The sequence below is a fragment of the Plecotus auritus genome, assembly GCF_963455305.1.
Source record: "Plecotus auritus genome assembly, chromosome: 9".
Lineage (NCBI taxonomy): Eukaryota > Metazoa > Chordata > Mammalia > Chiroptera > Vespertilionidae > Plecotus > Plecotus auritus.
Window position 1 is genome coordinate 11,749,769 of NC_137783.1, and position 18,301 is coordinate 11,768,069.

At 44.6% G+C, this 18,301-nt stretch overlaps 1 protein-coding gene across 1 annotated transcript in view; it reads left to right on the forward strand.

The window, feature by feature from the left end:
- Positions 1-18,301, forward strand: part of LOC308257792 (guanylate cyclase 2G-like) — a gene marked incomplete at its 5' end in the record, with an annotated part of 43,447 nt that overhangs the window by 22,711 nt on the left and 2,435 nt on the right. Inside the window, 10 exons of the mRNA XM_080687862.1 lie at positions 1,070-1,238; positions 2,645-2,800; positions 6,532-6,709; positions 8,657-8,797; positions 10,090-10,282; positions 11,840-12,014; positions 13,156-13,254; positions 14,209-14,300; positions 15,741-15,846; positions 16,256-16,334. Of these exons, the coding sequence (XP_080543988.1) occupies positions 1,070-1,238; positions 2,645-2,800; positions 6,532-6,709; positions 8,657-8,797; positions 10,090-10,282; positions 11,840-12,014; positions 13,156-13,254; positions 14,209-14,300; positions 15,741-15,845 (1,308 nt within the window). The 3' untranslated portion in view covers position 15,846; positions 16,256-16,334. The remainder of the gene's footprint in view (positions 1-1,069; positions 1,239-2,644; positions 2,801-6,531; positions 6,710-8,656; positions 8,798-10,089; positions 10,283-11,839; positions 12,015-13,155; positions 13,255-14,208; positions 14,301-15,740; positions 15,847-16,255; positions 16,335-18,301) is intronic.

The following is an 18,301-nucleotide window of genomic DNA, read 5'->3' on the forward strand; positions in this document are numbered from 1 at the left end:
CCCTTTGTCTTCCCCCAACTGGCTTCCCCTCTGGTAACCATCATGCTGTTGTCTATGTCTATGAGTTCATTTGTCTTATTTGTTCATTTGTTGGTTTCTATTTTGTATCCCACATATGAGTGTAATCGTGTAGTTCTTGTCCTTTTCTGGCTTATTTCACTTAAAATGACACTCTCAAAAACCATCCATGTTGTTCCAAATGGAAAGATTTCATTTTTCACTGCTGAGTAGTATTCCTTTTATATATGTATCACATCTTCTTTTTCAAATATATTTTATTGATTTTTTTACCAAGAGGAAGGGAGAGGGATAGAGAGTTAGAAACATCGATGAGAGAGAAGCATTGATCAGCTGCCTCCTGCACACCCCCTACTGGGGATGTGCCTGCAACCAAGGTACATGCCCTTGACTGGAATCGAACCTGGGACCTTTCAGTCCCCAGGTCGATGCTCTATCCAGTGATCCAAACATCTAGGGCTGTACCACATCTTCTTTATCCAATCATCATACATCAAGGGATACTTAGGTTGTTTCCAGGTTTTGGCTATTATATCCCTGCCTTTCTTACTCACTTCCCTTAGCAAGCTTTTTTTTTTTTTTAATTTGGTAATTATTCTTTATCACATTTTTCATTAAATTTAAGTAGATATTTACTTTGTGTCATGCATCATGTCTGATGTCTCGCATGTATGACTACATATAATTTCTATGGCCACCCTGTGAGGTAGGGTTCATTGTCATCTCCTTTTGTATGAGAATAAGGAGGCTGGCAGGGGTAAGGTAGCTTGCCCTCTCCTAAGTGGTAGAGCTGGGATTTGAACTCAGGACTAGGATCATTAAGCTGGCCTTGCCTTCAGGGACCAGAAATTGTTTTCTCCTTTCTGGGTGTCTGTGCCCATCTTGACTCCTTGGGTGAAGGGCCGTGTCAGTGGCTCTTGAACAAATGAACTGAGATAGCTACGTCCCCTACCCTGGGTCTGCACATCTGTGTTCCTGTCCATCTGTCTCTCCTGCCACGGGTGTCCCTTGGCACCTGCTCTAATTCGTTTGCTCATTTTCTCGCTCCCAGGGCATGCTGTTCCTTCATAGGAGCCCACTGAGGTCCCATGGAAACCTGAAGCCTTCCAACTGCCTGGTGGATGGTCGGATGCAGGTGAAGCTGTCGGGATTTGGGCTGTGGGAACTCAAGTACGGCCGGACATACAGAGCCTATAATGAGAACACCAAAGACCACTCAGGTAACCACTGGCAGGTCTTGGACCCACTAGCTTTTGGTTGAGTGGTAAAGGGGTTCGTTCCTTACCCCATTTATGCTTCCTGATGCTCATGTGCACAGTACCTGTGGGTGGGCCTTCCTCTGGAGCCAGCGGTTTGTGGCTGCTCTGTTCACCCAAGAAGACAGGAACAGGTGGCAGGAGTCCCTGGTGTGATGTCTGAGTAAGGGTGGGAACAGGTGGCACGAGTCCACGGTGTGATGTCTGAGTGAGAGGAACTGGTCCTCATCCCAGCTTAGCTGGGCGACCGGAAACAAGTCACCGTCCTTCTCTGTAGTCCTCTGTGTCCCATCACATCTTCCTACCTTCTCAGTGTAGAATGACGATCTGCCAGGTGCTTTAAGGATGAAGGGTTTGGCAGTTCTGTTCTCTCTGGGTTTCAGTATCACTTGAGAAACTTTTAACATTTTATAGGGGGCTGGGTCCCACCCCGCAGCCACTGAATCAGAATATCTGAAGATGGGGCCTGGGCATCGCATTGTTTTTAAAGCTCCCAAATGATTCTGGTGGGCATCTAAAGGCCAGACCTACCATTGGAAGTCAACCTCCTTCTCATGGGAGCAGTGGAGGCAGCTGAGTGCTCTTGCGTCTCACCTCCTACGTCTCTGGGTCCTGTTGAGCCCAGTGTCCTCAGCTCTGACCACTTCTCTCTGGAGCAGCATGTGGCAGCAGCTTTGCTGAGTGCATGTGGGGAGGTCCTGTAACATGAGGTAGAATGTGTGTTACAGAGAAAGACGAAGGGGGCAACTTAGAAAGCTGTTCGTAGTCATTCCTATTTCTCTATCCTCCAATATGTTTTCTTTTAATGATCGTACCTAAAATAACACAAGCCTATACACCTCACTAGAAAAACAGGTAAGTGTATAAAGTATCCAGAATAGATAACTCTAGAGAGAAAATGCAGGCTGGTGGTTTTCTGGGGCTGGGGATAGAGAGGGACAGGGAGAAACTGCTTAAGGGGTACGGGGTTTTATTTGGGGGTGTTGGAAATGGTTGGGAACTGGATAGATGGATAGAGGTGGTGGTTGTACAACATTGTGAGTGTACTAAATGCCACTGAATTCTCAGTTTAAAATGATTAATGTTATGTTACGTAGGCAATTCAGAAAGGGAAAAGGAAAAGGAACGCCACCTGTCACTGCACAGCCATGAGTTAGGCGCTGTTAACATGTTAGTGCTCGTGCCTCCTGGTTATTTCCTCTGTATTCACACACAGGGACCCTAGTTGCTCTGTAAGTCGGGCACCATGGGAGCTGACTTCTCGGGGGCTGGATGCTCTCAGTTCCCCTGAGCTTCCTAAGCTAGAAAGGGCGGCTTTCTGGTTCTGCCTGGAAACTCTCACTCCAGGCCCATGTCTCCTTGCTTTGCAGAGCTCTACTGGACTGCCCCAGAGCTGTTGCGGCTCCCAGAGGCGCCCCGGTCAGGCACCCCAAAAGGAGATGCTTACAGCTTCGCCATTGTGATGAGGGAGCTGATCAACCAGCATGCGCTCGGGCCTTTTGAGGACCTCAACGAGACGCCAGACGGTAACGCTGGCAGCGGCTCCTTGGCAGGCTTTGGTGATCTGGGTTGGCTTGTAAATGCTTGTTTTTGTGATTGTGTTTGCTAAATGTTTCTTAATTTACAATTTATTTCATTCTTACTTTTTCTTTTAAAAATTTATATATATTTTTTAAAGAATTAGAAAACTATTACAGTTTGATTTAAAAAAATCAAGGAACTCAGAATTACATAGTTTATTCTATAACAGCAGCCAGATTCTGTTAGACAATGAGTAAGACTGTGTTGCTTCTCTAAACAATAGCCTCCCCTGGCTTCCCATTTTGGGAGTGAAGACTAAGTCCTTACAATGGCCTGCAAGACCATCAAAGGTCTCTAAACGGGCCTCAGTGATCTTGTACATTAGTGTCCTAGGTTCGCCATAGTAAGTTGCCACAAACCTACCTGCTGGCTTGAAACAACAGAAATTTACTCTCTCATAGTTCCAGAGGCTAAAAGTCCAAAATCAAGGTTCAACAAATCTGCACTTCCTCTTCAGTGGTTCTCACTTTTTCTAATGCTGCGACCCTTTAATACAGTCCCTCATGTTGTGGTGACCCCCAACCATAAAATTATTTTCGTTGCTACTTCATAACTGTAATTTTGCTACTGTTATGAATCGTAATGTAAATATCTGTGTTTTCCGATGGTCTTAGGCTCTACAGCAGCGGTTCTCAACCTGTGGGTTGCGACATTAGAGAACCGCTAGCAGGGTCGCCTAAGACTATCGGAAAACACAGATATTGCAACTATCACTGTCATCGGTTCTGGGGATAAGGACATGGACATATATCTTTGGGGATCACCAGTCAGCCCACTACACCTTCCTGGTTCCATCTTTCATGGCTTTTTCCTTTCAGTCACACAGGCCACCAACATGCCAGACACATTCCCACCCCAGAGCCTTTGCACATGCTGTTCCCTCTGCCTGAGTATCTCTCACCTTATATTTGCATATACAAATTAGCCTCATTCTTTTTTAGGGACTACACAATTTTTCATTATAAGGATATGCCATATATTATTGATTAATACACATTTGGATAGTTTGCCATTTTTTTGCGATTACAAATTGCTGCAATGAGCAGCCTTGTATCTTTGTGGACATATGCGAATGTTTCTTCAGGATAGATTTCTGCTCATGAAAATGAAGAGATAAAAGCATTTTAAATAAATTTACATTTTTTTATAAATGCTGCCCAAGTGTACACTTATGAAGGATATATTCAGTTTTGTTTTGTTTTGTTTTTGCTAGGTTGACACATTCCACCAAAGAAATACGAGTAACATTAGTAGGAAATAGAGAAAAAATTTTTTTATCAAGATTAGAAAAATGTAACCCCTTGGAACTGTTATTTTCCACCTTGTCTGCACATTGGAATTGCACGGGGAACTCTAATAACTGCTGGTGCCTGGGTCTCAGCCTCAGAGATGCTGATGCCTGTCTGGGCAGTAGGGTGTTTGAAGCTCCCAGGTGATGCTAATATGCATCCCAGATTGAGAATCACTGTCTTGGAGAGAAGATAGGGATGCGTGTGTGTGTGCATGTGTGTGTGTGCATGTGTGTGTGTGTGTGTGTGTGTGTGTGTGTGTTTCTATGGACACACAGTCCACCTTTCTCTCTTGACCTCTCCCCCCTTTTCTTCTCCTCGCCCACCATATCTAATGCATCCCCAATGGCCTAACTTCAGTCTCATCTTTAGATCATGATGCCTTCTTGGGAGACTCTTTCATGTCAGGAGCCTTTGAGTGTATGCAGTTGCTTTGAAAGTAGATCCCAGTTTCTAATTTATGGCTAAATGAAGCAGAGGGGAGACTAATCCCAAAAGGTCAATTCAAAAATCCAGGTGCATCTGACTTTGGAACCAAGAAACTATGCAGAACTTCCCAGACTGGGCCCAGGCAGGAGCCCACCTAACCTGCTCAGCTCTGCCATCTGACCATTCCAGCTGGGGTGGGGGTAAGGAGTGGAGGGCAACCAGTATATTCCCCCTCACTGTGGCCCTCTGCTCACGAATGAAATGAGAGTTGGCCACATGGGACTATGTACTCAGGGTTGCAACCAGGGGGAAAAGTGCAATGTGTAGCTAAGTTCCATACACACACACTTCTGCCATTAACTTCTCATCCTTCCCTACAAATACCCCTACGTGCTGGGAACTGAATAGATACTGATTCTCTGAGAAACTAGACCAGCAGTTCTCCAACGCTGGTGGGCATCCAAATCACCTGGTTTCTTGAAACAGAATTGCTGGTCCCACCCTCAGGGTTGCTGATGCAGTAGGTCTGGGGGAGGCCTGGTATTTGCTTTTCTATCAAGTTCCCAGGTGGTGGTGGAGAGCCAGAGCTTGTAAAGCACTGGTCCAGCATGATCCACTTGTTAGAAATGCGAATTTTATGGACACTGACCCGGAACTTCTGATTTGAAAACTGAGGAGGTGGGTCTGGAATCTGTGTTTTAGCAAGCCTCCTCCCTTCCAGGTGTTTTGATGTGTATGAACACTAACCTGTTTGTGCATCTATAGCTATATCTACCCTTCTGTATTTATATTAAGCTAAACATTAGTTCCTACTGACATCTCCAATATCATTTATTCTAGTATCCCCATCACTTATTCATAACCTCCCTAAGCAACAGGGAGACCCTGGCTCCATCCATTTACTTGTTCGCTCAATCCCATCTGCATAGAGTACTTTCAGAGTTGCTGATTGGTGCCTCCATGAGGAGCATCCTGACCAACTAGGATATAGTAATTATGAACAGCTCCTTTGTCTTCAGTCTTACAGTCTCCAGTCATTTCAAAAGTTTCCTAAGTCGGCACTCCCCGCCACCTCCACCCCCTTCAGCGAGGTCACGTCATACATTTATCACACAGTTAGATTGTTTTGCCACAAATCTGCATTCTGTGTTGGGGTCATCCAATCCCCCAACTGATATATTTTAAAATTAGCAGTCTTCAAGGTTCACTCCTTGGGCTGGAAAGTTCTATGCGTTTTGGCAAATAGGTAGTGTCATGTATCCACCGTTACAGTGTCATACAGAATAGTTTCATCACCCTAAAAAAAATTCAGTTCCTTTGCCTAGTCAACATTCTCTCCTCCCCAAACTCTTGGCAGACTCTGATCTGTGTTCTATCTCTATAATTTTGCCTTTTCCAGAATGTCACATAAACAGAATCATGCAGAATACAGCCTTTAAAGACTGGTTTCTTATACTTAGTAATATACATTTAAGGTTCATCTATATTGTTGCACCTACAGTAATTTTATGGTAGAAACCAATGAGAAAGAGAAAGTAAGTAGGTTTACAAAATTGGATACAGAGCCAGGACACAGAGGTAATATTTATTATTTGTTAAAAGGTCTTTTATGTAACGCAAAATTGTATAAAGCTCACTGGGGATTTCTACTACGAAATGCGTATACACTTCTGAAATCATATAGATATGCTTTACTTAAGAAAAGTTCTATTAGAAAAAATTAATCTAAAAAACAGATAAATCAGGGGGTACTTGGAGAATTTATATTTAGATTCCTCATTTTCCAGGAGGATTCAGAATATTTCTTATAACATATTCAGATTTCTCTGAAATTCTAATCTGTTCCATGTACTTGGAAACTCAATACACAAATTTAAGAGCACATCTGTTTAAAGTGAAGCATACTAAATGGCACAAAGTTCCGACATTTAGATATCTAAACCCAAAATGGATTTCAGAAATCCTCAGCCGAATCCGAGACCCCAGGGCATCGGTTCCACTGCGACCTTCCCTGCGAGAAGACAAGGTCAATGAGAAGATCGTGGTTCTGGTGAGGGCATGTTGGGATGAGTCGCCTGAGAAAAGACCCACATTCCTTTCCATCAAAAAAATTCTACGAGATGCCAGCCCCAAAGGGTGAGTTTGGTGTGCAACAGACATTTTCTCCTCCTCATTGAGCCATTAGAATTTTGAAATTATGTGGCTGTCGTTGGTCCGTCCTCCCTCCCTCCCTCCCTCCCTCTTTCCCTCCCTTCCCTCCTTCCTTCCTTCCTTCCTTCCTTCCTTCCTTCCTTCCTTCCTTCCTTCCTTCCTTCCTTTCTTCCTCATATACTCAGTGCCTACCACATGCAAAGCACTGTGCTATATGCTGGTGAAGGTGGACTGATAAATTCTCCCTTTATTTCACAAATGTTCCAAAAATGGGTCATACTTCCATTGCCCTCCTTTGTCCATTCCAGACATTACTAATCCATCTAATCTGTCAGGATCCCAGGGAGATCAGTGACAGGGCCTCAGACTCTATTCAAACCAGCATTCCAAGGGTCATGACTATTCAACTGGGATTGTGCTTATGCAATAAAGAATTACGCACCAACCTTAAAGTAGGTTATTGAGTTAAATTAGTCACTCCTCTCAAAGAATGCTCTCAATAGTAACTGGCTTCAAACCAGGATAGTTACATCATCTACCACATTGAACATATGAAGGCACAGCCACGTTAGAAGTAGCCGGGGGTAGTAGGGGAAGCCCTGTGCTAGGAGTTAGGAGTCTACTCCCGATGTTGCCATTTCACTATGCATCTTTAACATGAACAGCCCTGTATTCTGCATTTTCCACATCAAAATAGTTTTAAAAGGTATGTGTCAGGTCAGTTGATATGTCCTGACTTTTTACCCAGAAAATATGGTCCCCAATGTTAAAGCAAGTATATTTCCATGTGAGCCTCAGTGTCCTCATCTGAAAGATGAGGAATTTAAATTTCTCTGAAGAGCCTTCTAAAACAAGAGTCTATAGGATCTAGAAGTGCCCCTTATATCTGAAAAGAAAACAAAGAATGACCTGTCCTAATACTCTACATTTTTGATTGGCTGTGACAATGGTATGAAGGATGTTGGGTCAGTGAATGCCACCATTTATTGAGTGTCCACTTCATTCCAGACTCTCAATATTGTCTCCCTGAATCCTTAGAACAACGCTGTAAAGTATGTATTATTATTTTAAAACTAGGGGCCCAGTGCACGAATTTGTGCACCTTGAAAGGCACTATAGGCTGTGAGGCTGTGGTGGGCACAGGGGTGGGTCTCAGCCCATCCTCCATGCCCCCGCCCAGCCCCTCTCACTGTGGCCCCCAGTATCTTGCCTGCCAGCAGCCCCATTCCCACCACTGTGGCCAGTGCTGGGCACTGGCAGTGTTGCAAGCAGTGGCTCCAGCACTGGCTGCGGGTGCGAGCAGGGCTGGTGCAGGCAGCAGGTGCAAATGCCGGGCAGGACCACAGTGTGCGGGAGCAAAGAATTTTCAGTCACCACCAGAGGCTTGCCCCAATGACAGTGACCAGTGCTCCGCCTTGGTCTGGTGCCCCCACTCACCTATTCTACCATCCCGCTGTGGCCAATGCCCACCATGTTCCGCGCATGCCCCCTGGTGGTCAGCACACATCATGGCGACTGGTTGTTCGGTTGTTCCGCCTTTTGGTCTATTTGCATATTAGGGTGATATATATATATGTATATATATATAGATATATAGATAGATAGAGATAGAGATAGAGATAGAGATAGAGATAGAGATAGAGATAGAGATAGAGATAGAGATAGATAGATATAGATATATATTTCCAGATGCAAAAACTGAGGTCAGAGGACTAAAGGATACAGATTGAGATCTCAGAGCCGATTAAGGTCAGGCTCTGTACTACCAAATGGCCTCTTCGCCATTGTCACTTCACTGCTGCCCATTGGCAACCTGAAGTCAGAAACCTTAAGGGCGAGACATGTTTTCTTGGAATGTATAGTTGGAGGTTGTGCTCAATTATGATCCTAAAGTTCTTAGAAAAAGACACTAACATCTGGGTTCTTTTAAAGCCACATGAGCATACTAGACAGTATGGTGAGCAAGCTGGAAGTGTACGCCAATCACCTGGAGGAGGTGGTGGAAGAGAGGACCAACCAGATGACGGCAGAGAAGAGGAAGGTGGATAAGCTTCTGTCCACAATACTGCCCAGGTATTCCAGAGAGTTGGGAGCCTTCACAAAGGGACCCAGGGGCAACAGCATCGCCACCTAAATGGCCTCAAATGAAGAGAATATTTTCTTTGTCCTTTTTCTAAAAGGACACCAGGTTCTTCTAAAATGGATCAAGCATTTTGCATGTAATTTGGTACACCCTATAAAGAGAGATGGAGGCAAAAGCCCTAGAAGCCATAGGAATAGAGAGTGTAGGTCTTTTATTTTTTTAATTTAAAATGTTTTCTATAACTTATTTATTTATTTATTTATTTATTTATTTATTTATTTTTGAATTTAGGTTTTTATGTATGTACTTGACCTGCTTTGCTCATTTTGCTCTCAATCTTTAAAATACATTTTACATAAAAATTCCCCAAATGAAATAGTTTACTCAGATCATTTATTCATATATGTCAAATGACTACAAAATCCATGCACTTGGTGTCTCAGTTAGGAATGAGTTTTTTTACACAATTTATTTTTTAATAGTCATCTGTATATTGTACTGTGTGTTCACCACTCAAAGGAAGAGGGTAAAGGAGGGATAAATGGTGATGGAAGGAGATTTGACTTGGGGTGATGAGACCATAGGTCTTTTATGTGGAAGATGGTGGATGCACCAGTGGGAGAGTGACCACTAGATGGCGCCCCAGGTCTACGAGTCTAGTCAATTGCTAACTTTCCAGTATTTCAGATTCTATGTCCAAAACCTTTGCACAATACAATACAGTATATACCTATGACTTTAGATTTAAAACTTGCTTTCTTTTTTGTCTCTATTTTCACCTGTGCACTCTCTAAAATCTTGACAGAGGCCTCTTCTGTTAAAATTCCTGCACCCTTCCTATATGTCTTGAGCAAAGAAATGGGGTTGAGGCTTTGAATGTGTAATGTGAAATTGGTAGATTGAAGTAAAAATATTGATTTATAGATCAGTGAATGCTTACATTTGCTTCCACATCTGCAGACCAAGTCTTTATAATCAAACTCTATAACCATAAGGGGAAATAAAGTGCCCTGAGGGAGAAAATCTTTTTTTGTGACCGGCATTTATGTGATCAGTTCCTCCCCTTCCCCAATTAAAATATTTGTTTAGACAAAATGCAGGTGGAGAAGCAGGTATTAGAAGAATTTCTCTAGATTATGGATTTTGTTAATAATAATATTTTTTTAAAAAAACCTAAGCCAATGAAGCAAAAGGTTTACCAGGGTGACTTTGTAGGGAGGGGTCTGTAGGAGACAACATAAATATGAAACTGTTAAGTAACTGTTCTTTTCTCTGGTTTCAGCTTCATTGGAGAACAGCTTATAGCTGGAAGGTCCGTGGAACCAGAACATTTTGAGTCCGTGACCATCTTTTTCTCTGACATCGTTGGATTTACAAAACTCTGTTCTCTCAGTTCTCCCTTGCAAGTTGTGAAGCTCCTCAATGACCTCTACAGTTTATTCGATCACATCATTGAAACTTATGACGTGTATAAGGTGAGATGCCTGGTTCCTGGGTTGAATGAAGGTGAACCGGCCCTAGACAGCAACCAGGAGGAGGGCGCAGTTCATGCTGGCAGTCAATCTCAATTCATGGCAGAAACTCAGTATTTTATTCCTGTATGTTCTCTGGAAAAGGGCTTGATTAATCAGAGATGTATGTAGTTGCCAAGAAGTATCCGTTGTTCCTTCTGTTTTCTTCCATTATTTACCTCCCATAAAACTCATTTCTGAAAGAGGCATTGACCTGCTGCTGGCTAATTCCTCTACTTCCCTCCTGAATATATGTCCTTCAGCTCCATGGAGATTTAGCAGATTCACTCTTCTTTAAAGATTGTCTTTGGCTCTGTTATTGTGATCCTTAGTAATTAAAAAGAAGACAGCTTCCCAAGCTTAGACGAGCAGTCTGATAGCTAAAGGTGAGGCACTAATCCGCTGCCCCGTGCTACTGTGGGGATGGATGAACAGGGTCACCTAGAATGAAAATGGTTGTGGGAGATGATAACAAAAACGTGCATGGCCTTCTTTCAGCGGGTGATGATGATGGCCAGTTGTATTTTCTGACTTTTCAGCTGAGGCCAGATCATGTCTCCAGAGTGCCCCTGTCCACTCATGCTTGGAGGGCAACCACAGTGTACCAGTCTGACCATGATTTTAGGGCTATGCTATGTCCCTGGGGCCAGGGAGGTTTGGGGGACAGCATAGTCATGTTCCTCAGTGACATATCCTCAATGATTATCCCCCAATTATTGTTGCCTCTATTCAGGACAAGGGAAAGGATGGCATGGATAATTTCAAAGAGCAGATCACTTACACTCAACAGAACCTATCTGACTCAGGGGGGCCTCCTCTGGGGTTTCCTCTTAGTGTTATCTGTGCAGTTAGGTTTTGTATGAGCCAATCTAGAATTAATTTGTATTTCTAAATGTGCTTGTGGTGGGGAGAGATATCATAGAAGCAGTTAGACTTGTGTGCTAGTTAACTCTGCAAGTTCATGGTAACCAGGAGACAGAGGTGTTTGTACCACCTGCTAATCTGAAATCCCACATTTTATCACATCATCATTGGAGTCTGCTAAAATGCAAACATATCTGGAAAGGGCTCTATGTAACTTTAAATTTAGACATGTCATTTATTCTCTGTAGTGAAGGAAGGATTTGAAAGCTGATTTTATTAGAAGGATGGGGAGAGAGGAGGACTGATCAGACAGATACATACATGGATCCACTTGAACCTTCAAGATCTACTCCATCAGTACACTGCTGCTTGTCTAACTGGTTTTGAACCTGGGTTGGCAATAAGGGTCACCACCACTATCAGATTTCAGAGAAGGAAGCAGTGATTGTGGCAAGGAAGGCTTGGGGCAGGAAGGCTTTGAACCTGGACGAAGGCAAATTTGATAAAATGCTGGGACTTTGATGGAGTGGAGGTTAGAGAGTGTGGCCCTTCAAAGTCTGGGGCCTCAAAGCAAGGGTCCATAATGAGGGACCTTGATCTCTGAGCCCACCCCACCCTCATGGAGAACACAAGGCCATGTTGTTGCTTTGTTTCCAGGTCGAAACCATTGGAGATGCATACATGGTGGCTAGTGGACTTCCCATCCGCAATGGAACTCGGCATGTGGAGGAGATCGCCACCATGGCCTTGCACTTCCTCAGTGCCACTGTCCACTTCCAGATCGGGCACATGCCTCAGGAGAAGCTCAAGCTCCGCATCGGCCTCCACACAGGTAGACAGCACTGGCGGCAGGTGGCCTCATGGTCCAGGTGTGGTGGCAGGTAGTTCAGGTTTCACGTCCTAGGTGCACGGCTTTTAGGAAACCCTGCAGCTAAATGGTAACACATTAAGGAAATAAAAGGTTGAGTTATGTTCACATGTGTATTTCCAGGTAGCTAGATTGCTTGGTAACAACAAGGACACACAAAAACTTCAAGGTGAACCAAAAATGAGGAGATGGGAAACCAGGAGATTACACTGGGCAGCTTTCCCTCCATGCCTCTGCATTTGATGCCCTTTGATCTGCTCTGTTTCTGACAAACTCATGGGCATGTGACCCGTGCAGAGTCCCTGGACATGATTCAATGCTCTTCTGTTTCTCTCCAGAAAGTCTTAATCAGTTTTGAATGAGGGGGTCTCTTATTTTCATTTTTTGACCAGGACCTGCAAATTGTGTAGCCGTACTTGCTCCTACCTATTCTTATGGCTTTACTAAGGTAAAACCTGGCCCCAATCAGAATGAATTAGCCCCAAGTTTGTGCTGCTGTTGCTTTGTTTACATTTTCAGTGCATGAATAATATTATCATTAATTTCTATCTTAGTTAGTGTGGTTGTTACAACAAAATGCCATAGTCTGGATGGCTTAAACAGCAGGTATTTTTCTCACAATTCTAGATGCTGGGAAGTTCAAGATCAGGATTCCAACATGGAATCCCTGTGGGAGCACTTCCTGGCTTGCAGATGGCGGCCTCTGGCTGTGTCCTCACTGGTGGAGAGAGAGAACTGGGGTGTCTCTCCCTCTTCTTATAAGGGCACTAATCCCAGCCTAAGGGCTTTACTTTTAGGATCTCATCTAAACCTAATAACCTCCAAAGGCCTCACCTCCGAATACCATCCCATTGGGGATTAGGGCTTTAACATGCGAATGTGGGACAGACACAAGCATTCAGTCCATAACAACTGGTTATGTTATTTTCCACCAGTAGTGTGTGGGTTCTGCAATTTGCCCCTTTGTAATCCCTAAAATCTACTAGTATCGCCAAGCTTTGCCCTTCAACATTGATTGAATTGCATTTGTTGGTCCGATGTGTACCGTGGAGTCCAGTCCTTGGGAATGCAGACTGGTTTTGGCCATCGGTTCTTCCCTCTGCAGGTCCTGTGGTGGCTGGTGTGGTGGGAACCACTATGCCCAGATACTGTCTGTTTGGAGACTCTGTGAACATGGCCTCCAGAATGGAAAGCAGCAGCCTGCGTGAGTATCACTTTCAGCGTTTGGTAAACACAGTGTCACTATCCCTCCAGGCCCCTGTCTTTAACTGGAGGGTATTTTTAGAAGACCTATTTGCATTTTGTCTGCTGGTTTCCATTTCCAGGGGAAGATCATTATCCACTTCAGGCAACACCGGTTGCAAGCTTTGTAGGTGGAGTTTCACACTGTCCTCTCTGTGGAGCCATGTAAACAGCCTGCCCCCTTCCAGAACTCTCCATTCTAGCCAGCTAGGCACACATACAATCAGGTCATTTAAATGAAGAGCAGGAGGCAGCAGACTTTTTTTGTACAGGGCCAGACAGTAAATATTTTAGGTTTTATTGGCCAGTCTCTGTTGCAACTACTTAACCGCTACTGTGTGTGAAAGCAGCCATTGAGACTATCTAACTGATGGGTATGGCCATGTTCCAATAAAACTTTATTTGTAGGTACGGGTGGTGGGCTGGATTTGGCCTGTAGGTGGTAACTGGCCTGTCTCTGATGTATAGTTTTGTTGTTGCTGAACAGACCTGTGGCCAGAAGTTCCAGGGGACAGCAAATTGTTTTGTTTTACAGTAGTTTTGTTGCATTGATAAAACCTCTTTTAGCTTCTAAGTAGATATTTTAAGGATAAATTTTGAAAGTGGAACCCAGCCATATGGAGTTCCCACTTGCATATGGAGTCGGTTCTGTTTTCTGGTCATAGACTGAACATATCAAAGTGTGAGCAGTACCCAATAGTGCCTGAGCAATGCCTGGATGGTGGTGGTGGTGATGGTATGGGGTGGGGGGGTGTTCCAGCCCAAGTGCCCCAGACTTCAGAGAGGTTGCCTATGATTTGCTGGCAGTCCAAGAATTTGGGCAGGGTAGCGCTCCCTCTCCACAGCAGCGCTTGCCCCACTGAACCTGTACAAGGTCACAACCAAGACTAACTAGACAATCACTGGTTTTTGGAAGCTCTCCGGATTCACGTCTCTCAGAGCACCGCAGGCGCCCTGCTGGCATTGGGAGGGTACAATTTGCAAAAGAGAGGCACCATTTCAGTCAAGGTAAGACCAACTGCGTCCACCTGCTCCTTTGGGTCTCTAATGGAGATGTTGAGGACTTGACAGGATGAGGGAATCTCTGTGCTGAGGGGCGTGGAGACCCCTAAGGTCCATGTGGAGGCCCCTGTGACTGCCAGGTCTTCCTTCAGAGAAGACTGTACCGTTCCCTCAAATGGTCAAATATGGAGTCCAGGACAGGAGACATCTTATCTCCCACCTAGACCAACCCCTGTGGGATGCTTCTTTCTCTTTGTCAGAGATGGTTCCCTGGTTTCTGCTTGAATTCCCTAGTCTAGTTTACTCAAGGCAACAGCAAATACAAGTCCAAGCATTATAGCACCCATAGTTCTTCTATGCCCCTTCTCTTGAGTCTAAAGTGTCCAGGCAGAGGGGATAGAAACCCATTGGCTTGGGGGTAGTAGGCCCTCCTCTCTGTACATTTGAATATCCCTTCCCTTTCCCTCTGCCTTCTGCTGGCACCCAGGCTGCCACTGAAATGTGCCATGACACAGGTTCCCCTTTCTGATAAACATTGCCTGTCTGGGTGGGAAGAGGGTTCTCCTCTCGGAGATGTTCACAGTGAGAGTGGCAGGTGCTGACTGTGGCATTGGGTGTTTGGGTGGGTGTGAGGGTCCAGGGAAAGAAGGAAAAGGGAAGAAGGTGCCTCAGCTCCTCAGTTTGCTGAGTCTGGCCCTGGTAGCTGTATTTGAACAACTGACTTCAGAAAAGAGGAAGAATTTTCTAGGAAGCAGCAGTGTAGACCTAGCTTTGAATCCTGTCCCACTACTTACTAGCTGTCTGATTGGGGAGATTGATTTTATCATCTAGATAATGAGAATGGTGATAATACTTCCCTCAAAGGATAAATATAATGATTACATGTCTATGAGATGCATCGCCTTTCTCATAGTAAGACCTCAACATATTTGTTATTATTTTTTAAAGGTGTTCTTTGAACAAACTTTAGCCTCCACTGGCCCTTACCCCCTAGTCCATCTACCAGGGGTGGGCAAACTTTTTGACTCGAGGGCCACAATGGGTTCTTAAACTGGACCGGAGGGCCGGAACAAAAGCATGGATGGAGTGTTTGTGTGAACTAATATAAATTCAAAGTAAAGGAGCGGAGGGGAGAGCAAGAGAACCCTCCGCTCTTTCTGCTCCGCGGGCCGGATAGAACAGCCGAACGGGCCGGATCCGGCCCGCGGGCCGTAGTTTGCCCACGGCTGATAAGCTTATCAGCAAAGCCCAAGAAAATGATCAACATTTCATCTATAATTAGGCCTTTCCCTCATTGCAGCAGTTACTGGCTAGTTTCAGTTCTGGCTACAAACAATGTTTTCAGCAAACAAGCAAGGGAGACCCAGCTTGTCTGCTCAGAGGCCACACTTCACCGGCGGCCTCTCCGCCCTGTGATTCACCAGCTGTCTGCCCTGCCTCCCACAGGGCAAAGGAGAACAAACAACTTTCTGGTTGAAAGGCAAAGAAGGTTTCTCTATCCCACTCCCTGAATTTAGTGAGGAAGAGGCTGAAGTCCCAGAGCTCTTCTGAGGTGAGTATTTTCTTTAAAGTTGTTTGTGGGGCCCCATGAAAGTCCACGGGGTGCATTAAATATACCATTTCTGGGGTGTAGTTCCTGGGTATTGAGTCAGTCTCCCTATAGGGGGCGCCATCTAGCTGGCCTCCTCATCCCACCCCAGGGTTCTGTGGCCTGGAGCAGATGTGGAGTTGGATGAGCTGGATGTAGTGAGCTCATTTCCCGGGGGACCAGGGCTGAGCTGTTGCTCTCAGCCCTGCCAAGCAGCCTGTCGTAGCTGCCAAATATTTTCGGCTCATTAGCTTGTGAATTTGCAGTAAACCCAGTTTCATTCTGGAGGAGGGGCCACCCACAGGTCTGGCCCTGTCTGCTTCCTTTGCAAGGTGGCTGCTCCCTAACCTTTAGTGCTTATTTTCCTTATCAGCTACTCAGCCTGCAAGGAGAGGAAGCTCATATCAGAAGGCATCTGAGGAATGCTTGCAGGGGATAAAGTTCTACCTAAGGTGTGAGCGATCACAGAAATCCAAGAGGGCCAGGCCACTCCAAGCAGACAGGACACCTGCAGTCAGTGGCCGGGAGGCCTGGTCTGCAGCCCTGACCTCTGGGAACATGGCAACTTCCAAATGGATCATGTCCCATCCTCAATGCATTGCTTAATGTCTTTCCTATCCCCTGGGCAAAGCATGCAATCAAGGCTTGGCTTTTAAGTAGAAGTTTTCATTCATTTAGGATGTGTTTAATTGTTTTGGTAATCTCCCGCAGACAACGATGAATGAGCCCACCTGTCCTGCTGGGCATATTTCCCCTTTGCACAGAGAAAAGGATTCCGTGTGGTTTTATTCTGTGGTTCTGTAATAGGTGTGCTGAACCACGAATGCATTTGCAGTCCTTCTTTTTCTCCCCCTTGCAACTCCTCGCGTCCAGATGATCTTCCGTGGGGCTGCTCCTGAACATGGCAGATCAATTCCAATGATGTCTCGTGTCCGTGTCCAAGACCTCTTCCTGTTGAATTTCCCACGTCTGAAGAGGGGAAAGCCAACGGGAATGGGGAGGTTTTGCTTTGTTTTGTTTTTCAGCATGGCCACTGTGCTGCATTTGTGGAGGTATTTTTGAGCTCTGCATAGGTAAATAAAGTACCTTTTGGTGGACTGAGAGTGTTTAAAACCAAACTAACTAGTGGACAAGGGAAGTGCTTTACAAATAGTCCTGTCTCCATCAAGCTCCTGAGTGTTTCCATCGGCAGAACTTTTCTTTAGCTCAGAGGTGGGCGACTGAACTCTGGGACCTGCACAGACTCCACTTTCTGTAGCATGATTCTATTTTCATTGTAGTAAGTTCAACTGCTCTCCGAAGGCCTCCAGCATCAAAGGGGAAAGCTTTTGACTGATGCTTAGAGAAGGGAAGGGCAGAGGTATTTATATGAAGGAACAGAGCACTTCCCCTGCTACCCCAGCATGGTGACAGTGGGCCTACGTGTATCTCCTCATGCCTCTTCTTCCCTTATTTGGGATCGGGCCTTCTGGGTCCCAGACACCATGCTCCACCACGAAAGGGAATAAGGCAAGTTCTGCTCTGAGGTCGCTTAGAGAGATGGGCCAGTCCCCATCCATCCATCCATCCATCCATCCATCCATCCATCCATCCTTCCATCCATCCTTTCATCCATCCATCTGAACATTTAACTAATTCAAGGAGAATTATTGAGCACTTACTCTGTGCCAGGTACCACACTGGGGGTCACAAGAAAATAATGAAACTTTCTTTGGTCTTTAGCTCTGTTTAGTTGGAGAAAGGGGGCATAAATAATAGTAATTCAATATATTAAGGACTAAGAGAGGTATGCACAAATGTGTAGAAGTAACTAAGCAATCGGATAATGTTACTATCAAAAGAGCATTAGATAATGATACACAGATGTAGGAATGGGGAGGGGTATGGCAGTTGTCCATTATTATCCCATCTTTGTATTTTAGGGAATGTGTTTCCTTACAGCCCTAGCCTACATGCTTACTTAAGTCATTTTCCTATAATAAAAACGTGGCTACTTCTGCCTTTTTCACTGAACATTTCAACATAAATATTGGGCATACACACACAAATAAAACATACATATGTGCATGTGCATACACATACACAGATATCACATGCACACACATGTGCATATATACATATATACATGAAAATATACCCATACATACATATTGAGTACACACATAAACATATCTCCATCTCTATCTCTAATCTCATCTCTATCTCTAATCTCATATATACTGATGTGTGTACTCAGTATATATGTATGTGTGTATATATATATGTCTAAATATATACACATATATAATACATATTCAAGTTTTTTTTTTTATATATTTTATTGATTTTTTACAGAGAGGAAGGGAGAGGGATAGAGAGTCAGAAACATCGATGAGAGAGAAACACCAATCAGCTGCCTCCTGCACACCTCCCACTGGGG